We start from the raw sequence: 21205 nt of genomic DNA on the forward strand, positions 1-21205 counted from the left end.
TGTATACATTTATTTTAAATTTATGAAAAAAAATAATCGTAATGAAAATATAATCAAAGGAAAGTGAATGATGCAATTGTATAATAATATTTTATAAATTTATTATTCAGATTAATATATGAAGTCGATGAAATATTAATTAAATTAAAAAGCTAATTAGGTCCTCTAGTATTGTACGCATAAGTTTTGATAATGATCTCAAAATTATAAAAGTCATTAATTTTTTGGAGCAAGTACTGATTCTTTAATGTTGCCCAAATAACAAAATATATTGAAACAGGTAATAAAATAATTAAGTTTAAATAATATTATTTATGTATTTATGCACATAATCATGTTAATAGTTAATTAGGATTTCCATTCATAATATTTTCTCATTGAAAAAATGATAAGACCTTGAGAGTTCGAGGGAAATTAGCGAGGAACAAATAGTTATTGTTTGAGTTGAACCTACATATGGGGAAGAAGCAAAGATAATCCTTGAAGCTGACCACATCCGTTGTTTAGTCAAATATTATTAACTTTTATTGTAGATTTGTTTCTCCGCGTTCGAATCCCAGCAAAGAAATTTATCGGATCGAACATAATAATTGCCTTGCCTTGTCATTAATACTAACATTTATACGAAATATGCAGTCTGTGACGTATATAGTCGAAGCAGAATAGTCGAAGAAGTAGAAGCGTCTATAGACCCATAAGTATGGATTATTATGTTAAAAAATTTAATTACTCTGTTAAAAAATTAAAGAACAATTGTTATGACTAATTGTATTTGCATCTTGAGAATATATTAGTAAGTTTTTGCACACGTATTACTGTTTTTTTTTTACCCTGACACAGTTATTTTATTACTTAAAAGGGTTCCCAAATCATACGCTGTATAATGTACTGTTGATAAATAATTAAATTATAAAACTAACATTAAAAAGGGTAATGAGTTCTATTTTTATGAACGAGTATGTTTAACTAATAAACTTAGCTACTGGACCGATATTTATATGCACATCGAATTCTTAAGGCCAAGTGTTCCTATTGAAAATTTATCAATTTTGTATAAGTAGTTTTTTATAGAACAGGGGGCTAACGGGCCGGCGGCTCACGCCCCCCATGAACACTCACACTTTCAAAGGTATCGGAATCGAATCTTTTCTTGAAAAGCATATAAGGAAGAAGGTTCTGTCGAATTGGTTCGGAAATACTTCAGTAGGCAGCTGGTTTTACATAGCTGGTGGTGCGTGGTGAAAATTTGCCTTAAACAACTCTCAGTTCGTATTCTTCCTCGACATTAGATGATGAAACTCAGCTGCACATATATATCTGATGAACCCCTGTGAACACTCTACCTACTTACTTACCGCAAGGTAAAAACATCATGGAATCATGCCGCTCTGAAAGTGATTGATTGTCGACGTATCGTAGTCGTCGTAGTATACCACTTTTCATTGACTACGGTCAATAAGAAATAGCTAGTTCTGATGAGCTGCCGCTCAAATGTGAGAGCAGTACTCCATGAGGGGCTAAATTTGACATTCCAATAAGTTCTTGCAAGGTAAAAAATAAGTGATGGGACAGTCGAACCCACCTTCAAAGATTTTATTGATTCCTGTTCGAATAGTATTTATAGTTATTAAAAGGCTTTATTGGAGCTTAAAGAAATCCTCAAAAGTAAGCTCCCACTTAAGCTTAAGAAAAAGGTGGTGGATTCCTGCTTGCTGCCTTACCTTAAATATGGAGAACAAACTTGGATTTTTTAAAAACAAAACAAAAACCGAAATACGTTCGTGCCAGCGTGCAATAGAAATGAGTATTCTCGGAATTCAATTACGCGACAAACGTAAATGTGAATATATTCGCAGAAAAACCAGAATTATTGACGCTGAGCAATATGCCCTAAAACTCAAATGGAGATGGGCAGGCGACGTAGCGCGTTATACAGATGACAGATGGTCTAAAGCAGTAACCGAATGGACTGGTCCAAAAGTAACAAGAAACAAAGGAAGACCAATAGAGCGATGGGCTGACGGGATCGAGAGGGTAGCTGGAAGAAATAAATTAGGGTGGAAAAAGTTGGAGGAGGCCTTCTTTTAATTTAATTTATGTAAATAGGATGTGGAAGAATAAAGGTTTATTATTATTATTATTTAAAGGAGCAAGGGCAAAAGTGTACAGATTGAAATCGTACTTACTTTGATTTATTAAATATATTCCATTGAAAAAAACTAATTTTTTGTTTTTCCCATACAAACCGCTGAATTTATATGTATTTAAGAACCTAATAATTTTTGTTTCAGAATATTAGTATTAAGGAATTTTTTTTATCGCCGGCATCGCAGTAAGGAGTAAGTACTACGTTCCTAATAATACCAGGATTTTATTAATTAATGTTAAGGATATGTGTAATTAATACTTTAATTATTTATACTACAATAATAATAAGTACATTACAAGGGATATTTAAATAAATTATACTCTATAAAGTTAATGTAACCCAATAGAAAAATAAAATTCATTTAAAAATCATAGTTGCCCGTATTCGAAAAAGATTTGTGGTCATGGCATTCTTCCTAACAATGATTATGTTTAGCTTATATTATTTAGTGGTAAGCATTGATACTGAGCATTCTTTGCCTCGATCATTACATCTTCCCACAGTGAGATCTGTATTGTCACAATAGTATAATGTTTTACGGTTTCGTACTGCAATAAATGATGAAAATTATTACTTACCTTTAAGTCGCCTCTTTGCTTGATGGGTTGTACGCTAAATAATTAATCAAAAAGGAATTAAAATACAACATCTTTAGGGATTAGATACACTACATTAAACAAGTTCTTTGATATATTTTGAAATTAAACGAGGTACCTCCTTAATATGTTTGATGTTGTTCCCTTTCCTGAAATATCATTTTCATTAAATGAAATATTAAATGATGGGTTTATTTTACGATATTCATAGAGATTTTCATGAATCATATTCAACTTACTTCGTAATTCACCTACAAACCACCTACACCTCGAAGAGAGATCTGTCAGCAAAATTTGTTGTGAGTTTAAATAACGGATTATAAGAAAAGCAATCCTGGACCTACGTACTTCGTGAAAGAGCTAAAAGGATTAGTATTGCGATTCAAATTAAATGTACGGGCCTACTATACTACGTAGATAAACCGAAAGACAGTTGAAAGGAAATGAAGGGGGCACTTGTACTCAGAGCGCGGGTCGTATAGCGTGCTAGCGAAGTAAAGTAAGGTTGATTTATGATTAATTACATAGGACAGTTTCCCTTATGGCTCGGCTGGGTGACTTCAATAGAGAATTTGTGCGATTTCTTTAAAATTTTCTCCATCAAAACAGTTTCAATGACTTATCGATGAGGCAAAATTGCATCAAGCTACTCGTATCCACGAGTCCCAACAATCGCTTAACTGTTTGACCGCATAAGTTATTTTTTATTTTAATTGACATTATCATGAAGATTAAGTTGAGTAAACAGTAAAGCACACTCTAATAAATGTTATCACATAATTATCACACGTAGTTGTGCAATACTGTTGATACGGGCTTATTTGTAAGATAATGAAGTTACTAAGGTGAAAGTAATTGTCTTCTCGTTCCTGTAAACAAAAATATATTTATAGTTACCGGTATAGCAATTTTTCTTCCGCATTATGCTGTAATGAATAACATTACAAATCATATGTACTAAGTTTTCTTTCCCATGTTACTTGAAAATGTAATTCAAAATAATAAATAATGTGTTAAGTAATGTTTGAATGTTATGTAAATAAAACTTTAAATTATTTACTACACTAAATTAATTCAGTTAATTTATTTTTATGTTTTAAATTTGGCACATCTATGTTATTGGATTAAAAATTACTTTTGAACTTGTATTTATTTTTACCTTGAAGTTCTGTAGTCTCAAATTAATATTTCTTGTAGATTCGGAAGTTCATATTTTTATTAGCATTCACATATTAAAGAAAATGTTTTCTCTGTAATCATACCAAAACAAAACAAACTTCATTTTATATGATTTCGTAAACTTGGATTGTCTGCGACTCGGATTTTACCCCGGACCTTCTTAATGTCTCTGAACCTCAGCCTATGTGAGACTCCCATATGTATAAATTATTTTTAATGCGCTTTGATACAATTTCGTAAAACCTTTGACATAGTCCGTCATTTTATGAAATGCAAAAGGTTGTAAATATTTATATATATTTGGTTTATTTATCATTATTAAACTCTTTTAAACTTTACCACATTAAATTCTTTAAAATAAAATCGACACAAATAATAAAAAAATATTATTTGTGTCGATTTTATTCTTTTATTTTATTGTATTCGAATGAACTATCAACCGATAGCTTAAGCAGGAAGGCTTAGAGTGAAGAAAATGACAGCTTCATTAAAATCAGGAGAATTTGACAGTAATAACAAGCGAGATTGACACAAACTTATATAAATTAGTTGTTTTCACCTCAAACATTTCAAGTACATGATATTATTTACTCTAGAATGTGTACCGTAGCAAATTATATTTGAAGGAGATTTGCTTTACACAAGCTATCAGGCGCGAACTTCTTTAACAAAATTTGCTATATATTCTTAACAATTATAATAAGTATTTTCCTAGGTACACAAATAATATGAAAAGAAATTATTCCATTTTTGTATTTGTTTTTTTGGCTTACAATAAAAGAAACATTTCATTTTTTCAAAACAAATCAAAAACAAAAATATTTTTATCCATATAGGTAAACAAGTTAACTTATGAACGTCAAAAAATTAAATTAATTGTGAATTTACATTTACTGCCAGTTCTCAAATCAAGGGCGTAGAACAGAAAAGAAAAACTAGCAATAAACTCTCCGCCACTCTTTTTAATCGCCAAGTTTTTTTAAATAACGTTTGTAAGGAGCTGCAACCATTACACTATGTTTCATATGACATCTTGAGTAATAAAGAATAATAAAATAAATTCAAAACAAAGATTTGTCCTCTAGAGGCATGTGAAATAGAAGCACGCACTTACATACTCGTGAGAACAACACGCAAATACGTAGTAGAAACAACTAATATCACCGCATACACGAATTCAAGTTCGACCAGTCACCACAAGTAGCACCCGTTTTACCAATTATTAAATAATAATCTTTGTAAGGGCATGTTGAGAATTAAACTCAATTGCCCAAAAGCCTGTAAATTATTCCTTCTTGATACAATGTTAGTTACATTACAGTTGGTAAGGTACATACAATATGAATAACCTTACACTGACCTGTAGAAAGGACGCGGGGCATCGCGACCCGTATGTTAACCTAGCCAAAGCTTAACTTAACGATTGGGACATCGGTCAAGCTACTAAAGACGCAGACACTAGCTAGCGAATTCCCCTTTTTTTTGGAATAGAATCTCGCTTTTGGCCTTAAGGGCCTTTCTAAGCTCAGCTCGGGCTAATTTGGCTAGCGAAGCTCGGCCTGAAGGGGCGATTTTGCCCTTAATAATACTATTATTTACAGCGCGGGCGGGTTTTAATTTGCCATTAAAATAAAATAAAAAATAAAATACGTTCAATTCCACGTCATTAAATTCGAGACTGTTGGCATCCCTACTCATCGGTAAAGAAGACCGAGGGTGTTGGCCGAGAGAAAAAGCCGGCGTAAAAAACTCTCGGGACTCTTTTTAAAAAAAAGCAAATCATCAAACAATTTTACAATATTTAAAACAAATATAGCAAATTAATTAGAAGTAGCCTACCCAGCACTAGTCCCAGGCCCTTTATCAACTAGATAATCACTAACTTTATAGTAAGCCGTTTTACACAGCTTTTCTTTAATACATTTCTTAAATTTAATAAAAGGCAGAGATAAAGGAGCCTCTGGGATTTTATCAAAGAAGAGTATCCCTTTTCCCAAAAAAGAATTACTAACTTTAGACAGTCTAGTACGGGGAAAAAAGCTATCGTCATTGAATAATCCGGATCTATTAAAACATGTCGGGACAAAAAACGCCGGGCTCGGGCGTTTTTTGTCGGGAAGGGATATTAGTTGATTTGTGTGTGTGTAAGCTATTACGCACCAACGGGCTGGAATAGGAGCTTTATCGTAGTGGCAGCCACAAGCTTGGCTCAGCTTGGTGGGACTTCGTATTATATAGAAGCCGCGAACTTCTATGTGTGCGTTGCATGTACGCGTCTCGGTCGTTGTGTGATATTGTTTACGCCAACGCGAGTTTGTCGCGTCATATCTTTGTTAAAACAAACCTTTCATATTCACCTTTCACGTGATACAATTACTTAAAGTGTATTAATGTCGCATACATGTTTATATTAGTAAGACCTATTAGGTCGTAGCGTCCATGTGAATCCACTCACTTCATAACTCACTAACGCTCATAAAATATTCGTTATATTGTTCGATCTTATCAAAAGCTGAACGTTAACATTGCTCGAAATCCGACAAGTAATTAGAATCGTAATATGTATTATAAACAATGTTAAAGAAATGTGATGTGGTTAGGTAGAAACTAGAAATAACTAAACAAGTGTAGTGACTAGTGAGTAGATAGTGAACACTGAACAGTCGTGGACAAAAGACAAGCCCGTAAGTGTATTTTTGTTTTAATTTGATTGAACGTTGCTGTTATGTATAATGTTGAATTATTTTATATCTTTATTCGGTCGAGAAAATGGACGCCTCATATGCAATTCTATGGCATCGATTTATCACTATCTAACAGTTGGTTAAAATATCAGGCAGACTGTGCCATCTGTAAGATACATGAGAAAGATATTCTGGATTTACTCCATTTTTCGACAGTACGTAGCAGATTCGCTGTTAAAAATGGAACAGCCCTAAACTACAGAAAAAGAGGACGTCCATCTTCTGGAAGCAGCAGCCCCATAAGCATTCCAACATCTACACAAACTCGACGACGTCAAGTTGAAATAAGGTCGATACCTAAAGTTCAGTACGACAGTGTTGATCAATTGACAGAATTCGATAAAAACAGGAAAGCTACTAAATGTAAAAAAACAGAATGCTAGGGCAACCGGTAAAGCACACGTTTATTGACACAATTAATGCGAGATACTTCTCTGTTTCACTAGTTAAAGGAATTGTTTCCGTATTTTTAACAAAGATCAAGTTAAGTTTGCTAGTAACTAAACATTTTCATTGATACATAGTTGTTTTATTAAATATACCTATCTATTGAGATAAAATAGTAATATTCTAAATATAAAACTTGATAACGGATTAAAATTCGATTTATATTATTTATGTCGCGGTTATAAAATAATTAAAAAGTGTGATACTCGCGTTAATAAATTTAATATTAATTTATTATTATATATCCGGGTACACATCATTAAGAAACCAAACACTGAAAGACCAAGAACAACTGAAGAAACAAACAAGAACCTGACGTCAATTTCAGTGAATTAGAAAATTGTATGATGTTTCTAGAAAGAAAACTGTAAAAAAAATATCTTCTAAATACTTTAATCATCTAATTTATCATAAAAAGTAATGTGTATATCGTCAATATTTAATTAAGTTCCGAAGGGATTAATATGTTATTTTTCAGTTATTACACCATATTGTATATTTTTCTATTCATGGTGAATTAAATTCAATAAAATCCTTATAGAAAATTAGAACCATTCGATAGTACGCCCGTGAATGAAATTCAGCGAAATCATGACATAAGGCGTAGGCTAACTGCCTCGCCTCTTTGCCGCCAAATGACGCATCGGTGGCGACACATCAACACTATATTTCGTTCTCATCACACCAATATCTTGAGACGTTTCATAAAATTTAAGGCTTTGTAATTTAAAATTAATTCATATGTAGTTTTGGGGACGATGGGGTATGATAATTAACTTTATTAATGATAAATAACTTTGAAATACAGAGAGACATAAAATTAATTCCTTTCAATTTAAGATATTTAGTATGGAATTTAAGCTTAAGAGACTAGTTTTTCCAATACAGTTCGCTTAATATTATAATATAGATATAAGCATATTATTTGTTACGAAGCCAATTTATATATATATTTTAATTGCGTCTCGTACCGATAATGAGAACAAGGCACAAGAGCCAATGCAAATTAAAATGGAAAAATTTTTTTACTTCATTTCTTGATAAATAATTCAATTCAATTTATGGTACAGTGGTTAAGTTAGTCATTGAAAGATTATAGATATATAATCTTTCAATGACTAACTTTGCTGATATGTAATTGGTTTAAAAACAATTTTAAAGGAAATATATCGTAAGGAATTTATTTGCATGAAGGTAAATTGATAATATCTACCTTTCCAATTTACAACCATTATTTTAAAAGTTTATAATAAAATAAAAACTCCCCAATTGGCCAAGGGACATATTTTTTTTTTCTTTGTATAGGCAAGTATGTCATTAAGTATATTTCGGATAGCAGTGATAAGTGTTTTTTTTTACAGTTTTTACATATTTCGTTCCGATTATAGCAGGATATATTTGACTAAAAAGTATCTAATATTATGGTGCAACAGTTAAATGAAATTAAATCGTCTAAGCGTATCTTATTAATTATTAGGCGTGCCATTGAACTTATTAATCACTAAGTCATAAGATCATAATTTAATTACTAAAAGTTATAAAACCTTTTCAGGTTACGAACTTTTTGGTACGCGACAAAATAAAGGGAGGTGTCGTAATGGTGTGCAATGCTAACACCATAGTTAAGTCTATAGAAATGTTTGGCCTCGACACCGTCCCATGAATTGGACTGTACAGACGCTTCTAGGCCATCAGTTCACCATCGTCCGTCGCGCACGCGGTTGGTATCGATAGGAAAAATTGTCGCCGGCATTCTGACGCCATGACTAATTCAGTCTATAGTTTATCCACGAACTTCGCGCGCACATAGTAAGGTTAGTTCGCCTTGCATGAGAAAATTACTGTTCTGTGCCGTTTCACGAGTGGTTAGGACGTTTTTGTTACTAGGGGGGTAAGACTTGTTCGAATTTTAAAATTTATTTAAAAGAGTTGTTGTGAATCTTAGTGTATTTTCGTGTTATAACACAATCATCAAACATAACTTTAAATATACTGAAATACATGTTTAATTTAAATTAATATGCAAAGGTGTTCATTCTACTACCTATTCAATAGCCCGAAGACCTTAGTTCTCACTCTAAGATAAATGTAATGTTTCATGTGTTTGTGTGTTATTTTTTAATTCATTTACAGCATATATGCCAAACAATAATTATATATAGACTAATTAACAAATGTTACTTACTACTATAAGCTTACTTCCTTATATTAAATTATTTTCAATATTCTAGACTATGTATCGTTCATTACTTTTATATACATTTGTTTAATGAGTTTTACAATTCCACACATACAAGTAACGCCTGTTACCTTATACAACTCGTATATTTATAAGACCGGCGACGCACTTGCGAGCCTTCTGATAGTATAAATGTAACAGGTGGCGATGTCAATTAACATCAAGGGATCGTCCTCCTCATTTGCTCCCTACTTTTTAGAAAAAAATTACAAATATACATTTTTTACAATATTCTAACGAAAATTATGTATAATAGAAAAAAAATATAATAATATTATCAATTTTACAATTAGAAGTATTGCCAAAACGGATTACACAATATGTACCTACTAATAATTTACTTGTTGAGGTGTATGTGTTTTGTTTGTGTTGTTTATACTTGTATCTTACGTCAGTTGAGGATAATAAAAAATATGACGTCGAAGCGGGATGAACCTGAAATTTTTTATTTATTTACAGAAATACATACATTATCATTAAGAACTATGCTAATACGATGATATCAAGAATAAAATGAAATAAAGTACGTAATATTATTATATTAAAACACAAAATACAAATATCACTACTGTAAATTCACTTTGCGAAAATAATATGAAATACTTATGTTGTGGTAACATTGAATTAAAGCATGAATACACTGCAACCTTGTCAGATTGCCCCAGTCAAAGAAATGATATCATCTGAATAGACGTTACATGTATTTAGGCTTGAATCGTCCTTATAGCCATAGTGTCATGGTCTAATATCGTATATGGAGGCATGTTTAACAGAATATTTTCTCTTATTCGGCGCTTGTCTGTAAAACGGCATTACGAAAAACGGGGCGTTAATAAACCAAAAGGAAATTTGGGCTAAGGCTAAAACAAGTCAAGGTTGTTTCTTAACATCAATATAAACGCGGCCCTATTGGAAATAGTAAGTATTAAACGCTGTTAAAAACATCGAACATCATTTAATAATTGGTATTTTTCATAACATCATTTGGTCGAGAGCATATTCATTTTTAACAAATTTGGAGCAGATTTAATAAAGGTAGCATTTAATTAGTTCAAAATAATATAAAAATTTATCTGGTTTTTGTCAACATTTATTTGTGAGAGTTCATTAGAGAAGCACAAAGTTTATTAAACTCAGGAAAATTTCACTTGAATTACGAAAATGTATTAGCAGATAATTTACATTGTATTTTTTTTAATAATACCAACTCTACATAGTCAAGGTCACTTTAATTCGTTTCTTAGCAGTAAACATTAATAATAATCATAACACTGGTCGATATTCATTGGAAGTCCTATAATCCTGAAATGGAGCATCATGTAGTCACAGCATATGGCATATTGACCTTTTTTCTACAAGTGCTACCTCAGTTGGCTGACTGATTTCATATGCTGAGAGTCCGTCCATAAAACAATTGAATATGACGTACGTAAAGAGGGTAAGGCAATGTCCAAACGACCACATCATATGATCAAGTATTATTTGCAGTCATCGAAAAATGATTGCTGTACAGCCGGGGTTCAAATACACGACCTTAGGCATAAATACTGCTATGAAGATTTTTATTTTTTGACATAATAATTCAGTTTTATCTCGGAAATAATTATGGTCTCCTAACAATAGTTTGTCTTTTTCCTTTATAACATAATGTTTGACAAAAAGGGCCTTAATACTGATTTGAAGTTAATACACAAGGAAATAAATCATTGTCTATGTGTGTTAAAATATTTGTATTAATCCGTCAGTGTTTTGTACGAATTAATCTAATTAAAAACATACAGTGTTGTCAATTAGTTGAGTACTATGGATTTATATCCAGCGTACGGCTTCACACTGTCGTTAACCTAATTGTGCTAATAATGAAGTATTCTATCTACTCCATTATTAATTTACTAGAGTGAATTTAATTAGCTGACGACTATTTGGACCTGTACTGAACCAATGTTAAACCAAACAAAATATGGAAATTCAATCACGACAATAACATGTCACGTGCGTACGACCCTAAATACTCGTCCTAAATACAAATAAATAAATAATAAATAAAAATGGCAAGTAGTGAAACATGCAAAAATGGCTAATCTTTTCTCAATTACAGATTAATTGATGACAATTATTGTAGAATCTTGTTTGAAATTTTGAATGTTGAAAATTTTGTTGGTCGATAATGTAAAAAAGCAAATAAATTTTTAGTAAATTATACACAGTCCTTTGGATAAAAATCTTGAAAGTAGGAGTGTAGTCTGGTAGTAGAGAATAGATTTGGTGTGTTGGAGTCAGATTTTGATACAGCTTTGCTGGATCGACTTTCTGCTTCAGCCAATTTGCTTCAGTTTTCGAAGATTTTTGTAAGTTATTGATGTAAAAACCCGATTAAAGCTGATCCACTAGTTACTTTACTCCGTCAAACCACACAAACGATTTCGGCTTCGTAATACTATTCTGAAAGACAATTGACAATTGAAGAAAATAAATTTTAAATACGTGTGAGAGTCGACAATTAAAGAATCCTTATTATTTTAGTTTTCTTCGCTGTCTTAACAAAAATTAATTGTATAAGCTGTAGACAACGTATGTTTTGATGCAGATTAACTTTGAATTTGATAAAGTTTACAGAACTTACGACCATTTTATAATAATAACGACTGCTGCTCAACCAACTTCATTTTATTACAGAAAGACAATTTAAAGGCTCAAAATGAAAGTTACCTATATAAATTTTATTTTCACATTATTCATACATTATACAACTATATCTGGCGGAGGATACACAAAACCTAATCTAAAGCCTATGTAAGCTAAACAGGTGTTCGTTAATAAACACTGGCTATACCTTATCAGTAATCTTGTTATCAGCGTGTAGTTTATAAATGGGAAATTTCTGAGGTTTGCATTCATATATTTCTTTCATGCGTTATTATCGATGTTAGATTATTAACGATAATGAACACCTGAATAGTTTCGAAGTTTTTGCGTGATGTATGAGTTAGCACAACCAAATCGGTACTGTTTAGCATTGTTTTAAATTGTTTTGTTGGTAAATTCTTTACTGGACATTATATTGTATTTACGTAAGCTTTAGTTTTAATTTATTTTAATAAAATAATTTATTATTAGACAATATGTGTTTATAGTTATTTAAATATTATTTAATGAACCTTGTATATTTTATTAGACTTCCAAAGCATTTTAAAGAACTACTATTAAATAATCTACTTAGACGAATATCATATACCCTTATAAATAAACGGTTTACTGCTAGGAATAAATTATTTACTTTCCTTACCACACTTACTTACTAACGATATATGCTAAATATATGATACAATTTTTTGTTTAAAAAGGCCTTGTTAAAATTAAACAGATACGCGACAAGGCTATAAATAAATAAATATTAAATGTATTTCGTTTTATCATGTATATTTGTATATCTTGATAACACACATAGCGTAGGTTAGAGTACCAGCGAAACAATCTTTCATCAGATCAGAAAATTAAGTTTTCACCGGATTAGCCATAGTGGTGTTGTGTGTTGTGATTCGTATCCTAAGGATTCTATAAGATCTGATTTCAAATTGAATAGTTTTTCGTTTCATCAATCAAGGCTATTGCAACTACTGTGGTTGTAGAAAAATCACAATTTTTAAATGTGATTTCCTGGCGGAAATAAGTTCCTAAATTGAGATGACCTCTGCGATCTGGATATGCTGCTAACACACGAACACTAATATTGCCTCAATGTCTCAATAGGAAACGGTTTGGAGAATTAGTTCTCCTATTGAAAATAATTGTTACATAGCTAATATATGTTTCATTAATTATTATGTATATTTTATCTATGAGTGTCATGTCCTGAACATTGGCTTCGACGATTTTCGTTTTCATTGTTTGTGGTGATGTCATCATTAAAAATATTAGTTTAAATTTTAAAGTTTTTATTTAGTCTCGTGAAACGTGTTCATAGAACTCAATCCATTTTGTAACAGTCATACATCCAGAATCAATAATGCTTATAGAGTTTTATCGATTCGTCATTTATATAAGAAATGTGTTGCTGTAATAATTTTAATCAACAGGATGCCGCCGGCGCAGAATGTTGGTTTGCGTTCTCGTCATGTCACGCTTCTAGAAGGATGTGACATCAAAAGTGACAGCAAAGTGAACAGTTTGACAGAAAGTGATATAAGTGATAAAAGTGATGACTTTGACATAAGCTTTTATGAAAGCATTGAATTCAAACCACAGATAAGATGGCCAGATTTATTAGTTCAAATATCTTTGCATTCAGTTGCAATTTATGGCTTGTGTCTGATATTAATGAATCAAGTAAAATTTTATACGCTATTATTTGGTAAGTCTACGTACATTTCATCTAACTTATAATGTAAATACTAAAACGAATAATTATCACTTAATATATAAAAAAAACTAGCGGCCCGGATGGTCATTAAATTTTGTGGATATTGATATGTTCTTTAATTAATATTTTACGCAGCGCTTGCGATGAAAGACATTTTATATGCATTTATTTACACCTTGGGTTATATCATTGTAATTTTAGTAGGGTTCCATATTATTTTCTTGCAATAAACATAGCCTCCATTAATCAGTGATAATACAGCATTCAAATTGTGACAGAATTTTTAAAATCGGTCTAGTACTTTTTCAGCCTATTCGTTACAAACATACTTACATACAAATCTTTCCTCTTTATATTATTATATATAACATAATACAACCACAAAAAGGGGATTCAAAAAACAAAAAACTGGTTTTGTTTTTTCAAAAATAATGATAAAATGTAATTGTTTTTTGGTTAACACCAAAAAATAATTACTTTTCGGTAAGTTTTACATGTTTCTAAACAATATTCCAATCGGAACGTAAAACTTGATAGTCGAATTTATTTATTTATATATACATTCTAAAACAAATTTAACACACTTACACATACACATCAATCACATTAGTACTAAAGCAATATATCAAAGGAACAAAAGAAACGGCCACAATATAAACAAAAATAAAACAGATTATTAATAATAACTAAAACTAAAAAGATAAAAATAACAATAACAATAAATTGTGCATAGTCTCGCTTCTCGATATTCCTTTATATTGCACTCCTGTTTATAATCTTAGTTCAAATTACTTATATAATATAATAATATACCTTTAACATTTCAATTACGAAAATTTTATATATTCTGCGGGTTTTCCTCCTATCATGAAACCACTGAACTCTTTCATTTTCCTATAATTATCCTTATGTTTATCCAATGTTAAGTCATTAATGTAAAATAATTAAATATTAAATTCTGTAACTGAGAGATTAAGTCTACTGTAACGAGGCATACAAGCTACAATTATTATGAGAAACAAACAACAAAACATTTTTGAAGAATGTCCTCCTCCTTTCATTTCCCTAAATTTTAACATTATTGTTAATAATTGTAGTATAATATCTCCATAGTTAAAATATTTTTAATTCGTTAGCGGTCCTTAAACTTATTTCTGGTTCTTAAAGATTTTTTAAACTTTATATACATGCAATATTGATACTTTCTAAATTGACTTCCTTCCTAAAAAGGCCTGAGAAAATATGTATTATTTATGGAACTCTTTATCATTCGCTTTTCTATTGAAAAAATAAATATAAGCTGTGAGGACTTGGCTTCAGATTTCTGTATCTGTTTCATGATCATTATTTTTTCTTAATATACAAGTGGTTATGACTCTTCTGTGTCTGACACAAGCCCGGTTACTCCTAAATGTTTTTGTTGACCGTACCAGCAAGTACTAAATGTGCAAATAGGCATAAAGTCGCATGTTTAACCACTAGGCTTTTTTAACATTAACAAAAAAATAAATATTTTTTATTATAAATTTCCAGTTCTTGCCACAATATATACTTCGGGCTTTGGAATCACTGCTGGAGTTCATCGACTATGGTCACATAGAGCATATAAAGCGAAATTACCATTGCGATGCTTGCTCGCTCTACTTTTCACCATTACAGGCCAAGTAAGTGCTTCATACTGTATCAAATTTATATCATATCCAATATAATATTCGACAGTTTCATGATACCGGACAAATAAGATAGTCTATATTTATTTACCGGGACCCTAAACTTTCACAATTTTGATTAGTTTACGGAGTTACACATGGGACTAGTACATATATTTACATAATATGAATATTAATTTAAATGTGATTATTTTGTAAAGAAGTCACTCGGTAAATACATTTATCTTAAATATGCATTTATTTTGAAACTATATATGAATACTACTTTCTGTAATAATTGACAATTACAGACAATTAGGTTGCCGAATAGAAATACGTCATTACAATGTAAAAAGTCAATTGGTTGACCCAGCTTTATTAATACGATACGATGTTTTATTACAATATGTTTCAAGGAACAATTGTTTGTACAAGAGCCAGTTTTCGTAATAAGTTTTCATTACATGCAATTTACCCATAATTAGTCTTTGTCTTGGTATAAAAAACAAATGACAAGAGCGACTAAATAATTGTAAAAAATTTATGAGGTCTTCCTATCCAATATTACAGTCAAAGTAGCCAGTACGACAAATGCCAATTCCATATGTAAGGACCTTATATCTCATGACAAATATTGATAAGCGGCGTTGATATTAGAACTTCCTCCATACTAAGAAATGTAAAGTTGAGCCTAGTGGCAAAATTAATAATATGAAAATGTAATTAAAGTTTCAACTATCGTCTTTATATTGTTTAACCACCGATACTTATGATAGATAACTTGTATGAAGAATATACAGCCTTTGTTAGAAAGATATTAGTATTTACATACATTGTAAATTATCAAGGTATCATTAAACTACCATTAATTAAAAAAAATCATATTGTATATAAATTAAAATATAAAAAAAACACAATTTTATGATACATATTATTAAAGAAATTGTGATAATTTGAATTAAACTAGAATGGAGTAGCTAGAATGTACACGATGTAAACCACAATGATTGTGTTTTCACTAGTGCACTACAGTTCGGATTCCATGAAATCTAACATGTTCTTCGAATTCCATGAATAGTGGCTTTCATTATTCATTATAGCAATATTTTAGTTCTATTTACATAAATAAACCAAAACGTTATTTTTAAATGTATTCCTTTATTTCGCATATATTACAATATGAAATGAAAGTGAAATAAATTATATGTTTTGAGAGAATGTTCAGTCTTCATTATTTATTGCAGAGGGATATCTATACTTGGGCACTCGATCATCGAGTTCATCACAAGTATACGGAGACAGTTGCTGATCCCCACGATGTTCGTCGCGGGTTTTGGTTCGCCCACGTTGGCTGGCTTGTACTAACCCCCCACCCCGCTGTCGAGAACCGACGAATTGCTCTGAACAAAACCTCACAAGATCTGATAGACGATCCTGTTGTTAGATTCCAAAAATTGTAAGTAATAAAAATACTTTATTCATACCTATATCAGCTGCTTTGCCTAAAAACTTACCACCAACAAATGTGTATGGCATACAATAGTAGTTTTTTATATATAATTTCACACTTGTCGTGAGAAATGGTCAAATTAAATAACAAAATGTTTATTATTAATTTATTATTTACTATTACCAAATTATATTAATAAAATTTAATAAATAGAAACACTTCACCACAAACATATTTCATCGATAAGTTAACCAGAAACTGTTGCAGACAACAAATTCGAACGAATTTCATAGAAAAGCTGCTATCATGTCATATCTATTTTTTATCTGTTTACCAACAGCAATACATAATCTGATTACGTTTCTGGTAATCATAAATTCTACTTTTTATATTATTGATTCTTCGTCCTCATTTTATGGATTAAATATATGTTATATTATCTACAATTTTTATGTATAACTATTAAGTGGCTAGTACTCCTCCTTTATGCCCTTTTTCAGTAATTATTATTTACTCGCACAGACTTACAGTTAAACAGCATTAGAAAACAAAATACTAATGTCATAGAAGTAATATTATGATAATAATAGTTATTAGTATATAGTAAATTTAAACATACATTATTTCACCCGTACCTACCCCGATGACGTCCGTTGATCCACAACTGAGCCTGGTAAAGGCAGTTTTTGCCGTGCACCATTAGGGGAAACCTGATGCCTACTGAAGTATTTCCGATCCAAATCGACTTAGGGTCTTTCTAGAAAAGAGCGTACTGTGACACGGTAATTGATTGGGATCTTTTAAAAAAAAAGATTTATTGATTTCAATAAAGGTATATTATAAATTCACAATGGAAATAGCACGAAATAGAACAATTAAAAAATATGTCTGCTCGGATAAGACTTAGTAGAGCGACTGACTTGATGGGAAAAATGAGAGGTTGTTGTTGCATGTGAAGAAATGATGACTTGGGTATAAAGCGGGATGTGTCAGCAATATGGTATGCATTGAGGAGTTGTAACAATTTTTAAAACGCCGGCAACTCACTGGCGAGCCCTCTGGCAATTAGAGCGAGTCCATGAGTAGCGGTATCACTTAACATCAGATGAGCCTACTTCCTGTTTGGCCCATTTACTATAAAAAAGAATAGCATATAGTATAGTAAATAAGACAATTAAATCTTATATAGTTATTTAACAAATATATTTTAGCATAGTACAAGGCATCTAATGGAGTAGTTACCAAGAATTATCATTGACATACCTTTGTATAATCAAACATGATACATCATAGAATATAATGGTTATAAACTCTGAAACCGTACAAAGTTCACACCTGCGCGTTTAATTTGATAAAATTATCTACTCACTCAAATTAGCGTCCAACATGAATACGTATATGTAGACTACGGAAATTTTTTAACTAATTTACACAAGTAAATTCAACAGTTCAAAAAAATCCGTTCCGTTTTTGAGTTACTTAGGTAATAGAAAAGTAATACATTAAATAACCACGTGTAATTAAATAAAAGTTTATTATAAGTAAGAAGTTTATTACGTATAAAGTTCTGAAGGCCTTTGCCCAAAAGGGGCCCACGAAATGAAAGACAAAACATAATGATGACTAAACTTTATTTTTTGTCGACGATTATGGTAAGTGTGCTGTCAAGGACAAAGTAATTGTTTTTGGTTGTACATAGTAACACTCATTTGATATGTAAACTTGTAAAATGCAGGTAATAAAAGTGGCTCATATAAATAAAATAATGTGATTAACTTGGCAATTGATAAATAAAACGATAAATTTGATTTTAAAAACACTTGTTTTTACGCTGAAACCTTTTCATGGAATGGTTGGTCATTAATTAATTTGTTGAAAGGATAAGAACATATTATATACTTTGTATAAAATATTATTTTATGGGGTTTAATGAAAAATCGACTATCGTTGTGCCAAACGAAATTACTTAATTTGCCCAGATAATAAATAGATGCGTTAATTTGAGTTCATCTATACAATATGATTAACATAAATAATTAGGAGACAACCCTAACTATGTCGCGCGTCGTTTATCTGTAATGATTACCTTTATGTACTAAAACATGACATTAATTGTTCGAAATCTCGGTCTCAGGGTTGAGAATTACGGTTAGCAATTAAGATAGCCTCTTCAAACAAATAACTATTTCTGTTCAATGTTACTTTTTACATTGTCTATGAAACGATTTTTGTTAAACTACTATTTATTTTAGCCTAGAGGTTTCCTCAATAAATCGATATTCTAGGGTAATTAATACGTCGAAGTTATCTTACAGTTAGTCTCACTTACTTTTCATATCCATATTATACTGTTAATATTAAAAATTAAATATGTTTATTGTTTATAAACATTGGCCGCTTTCGAAAGTTATTAAATAGATTCTTTAAATATTAATTTCAGGTTCTTCATTCCACTATTCTTAATACTTAACATCATATTACCGCTGGGTATTCCTATATACTACTGGGACGAGGACTGGATGACGAGTTTCTCAGTCAGCTTTGTACTAAGATTTACCATCACACTTAATATTGCGTACTGTGTGAACAGCTTCGCACATATATGGGGAAATAAACCATATGACAAGTACGTATTTTTATCTGTTTACAAATACATTATTTATTTATTTATAAGTATTCCCTGATTTTGCGCTTTATTTTCGGTTTAATTGGTCCGAAGACAAAACATCCGCTTCTAATTGGATGATGTAGTAGGTGATTAAACATAAAATTAATAATATTATAAAAAATTAATAATAATATAAAAAATTAACCCTAAAATGTGTTACAAGCTGGTGCGGCGACGTAGAATAATTCAAATTATTAAATCTATTACCGCTGTATGCAATATTGCTAAGTATTCCTCAAAAGGCGTTTAGTTACAACATTTGTGACTCTATAAAAAACGCTTTATTAAAATATTTTTTGAATGTATAACATTTCTAACGAGTAACATGGCTGCTGTTGTAATATCGTGTAGTATTTACATTTTTATGATCCGTATTTTAGGATTAGTAGGATGTATTTTTCAGTATAAATTAAAAATTCCAGATAAAATTATATTATATAAATTCTATTTTTAGATATATTAAATCTGTGGAGAACCAGCTCGTGAGCCTCGCGGCTTTGGGTGAGGGTTGGCATAACTATCACCACGTCTTCCCATGGGACTACAGGACTTCAGAACTCGGCAAAATTAATATATCTACATCTTTCATTGACTTCTTTGCTAGAATTGGATGGGCGTATGACTGTAAGACATTCTAAATAGTATATAATAAACGATTTAAATAATGACCGCTTCTGAGGTCGAAGTTAGGATATAGGATGACGTATTTTGTGATTTTTTGTGTGACATTCTGTACCGCCTTTGTTCTTTGACCACATTAACTGACGCCAGTCATTCTTGAAGTTTCTTTTTTTGACGGTTTCCATCTGTATGGTTCATTTAAAATCTCAGTCAAGTAATGGTGCGACAAATAATTGTGATATTAAATTTTGCCTTTTTTCAGTAAAAGCAGCAACAATGTCAATGATAAGAAACAGAGCTGAGCGAAGCGGTGATGGCACATTTCACCACCAAGAAGAACCTTATCCACAAACATAACTTTCATTCCTACGAGATCAAAGTATACTTTATATTAAATATTTTATATTATTTATACAAATAAAAATTATTTAATGTTGTAACTGTTTGTTAATTATCTAAGAAATTCCCTAAAGCTCACTCTTCACGTCTTAGACTTGACACTTGAGTCAATTGAGACAAGCGTTACTTATGCCAAACGAATATCCGTACGGAATACGGTCACTGTGAATGTCACACTCATACAGTTTTCCATGGCGGTCGTTGGTCACGCCATTTTGTCTCCCCAGGTGTGGTTCAACAAGGTTCAAGTCTGGACAAAAAATAATTGTTTAGCTACCCTAAAATGTTCACCAATGATTTTTTATGGCGTTGTCGTCACGAGCTTAGATAACGACGTGACGACAACACCGCAACGACGGACGCTGATTAGTAGTAGTAGATTCGTTAATACACCTATCTAAAAAAGTGAATGTAAGTATAAACTAAAATCTAAATCTAAAATAGAAATCATATTGTGGTTTTGTTTCTGTTTCTTTCATGTTAGGCCCAGCGGCATCTGCAAATTGGAATATCTGATAATACTTAATTATGTTAGGTAAAGTGTTCACGTAGATATCCTAAGCAAAGGTCCAATAACTGAGCCCTGCGCCGTACCTACGTAAGCCCCAATTAAGACATGGGAGATTTGACACTCCTCAAAAAGGTGACAGAGATTAGACGACAAAAATGTTTCATTTGGCGTTTTTAATTTAAATATTAAGTAT

General features: G+C 31.2%; 1 protein-coding gene across 1 annotated transcript; it reads left to right on the plus strand.

Annotated features, from left to right (window-relative positions):
• The first annotated feature begins 12268 nt into the window (after positions 1-12268).
• On the plus strand, positions 12269-20539 carry LOC110998739 (acyl-CoA Delta-9 desaturase). The gene is given in 8 exon segments (XM_022267510.2): positions 12269-12357; positions 13431-13705; positions 15248-15378; positions 16608-16819; positions 19254-19439; positions 19936-20105; positions 20365-20390; positions 20392-20539. Coding segments are annotated over 8 exon segments (1158 nt in total). The 5' UTR covers positions 12269-12331; the 3' UTR covers positions 20524-20539.
• Positions 20540-21205: the final 666 nt, after the last annotated feature.

This window comes from Pieris rapae, chromosome 9 (assembly GCF_905147795.1).
Source record: "Pieris rapae chromosome 9, ilPieRapa1.1, whole genome shotgun sequence".
Taxonomy (NCBI): domain Eukaryota; kingdom Metazoa; phylum Arthropoda; class Insecta; order Lepidoptera; family Pieridae; genus Pieris; species Pieris rapae.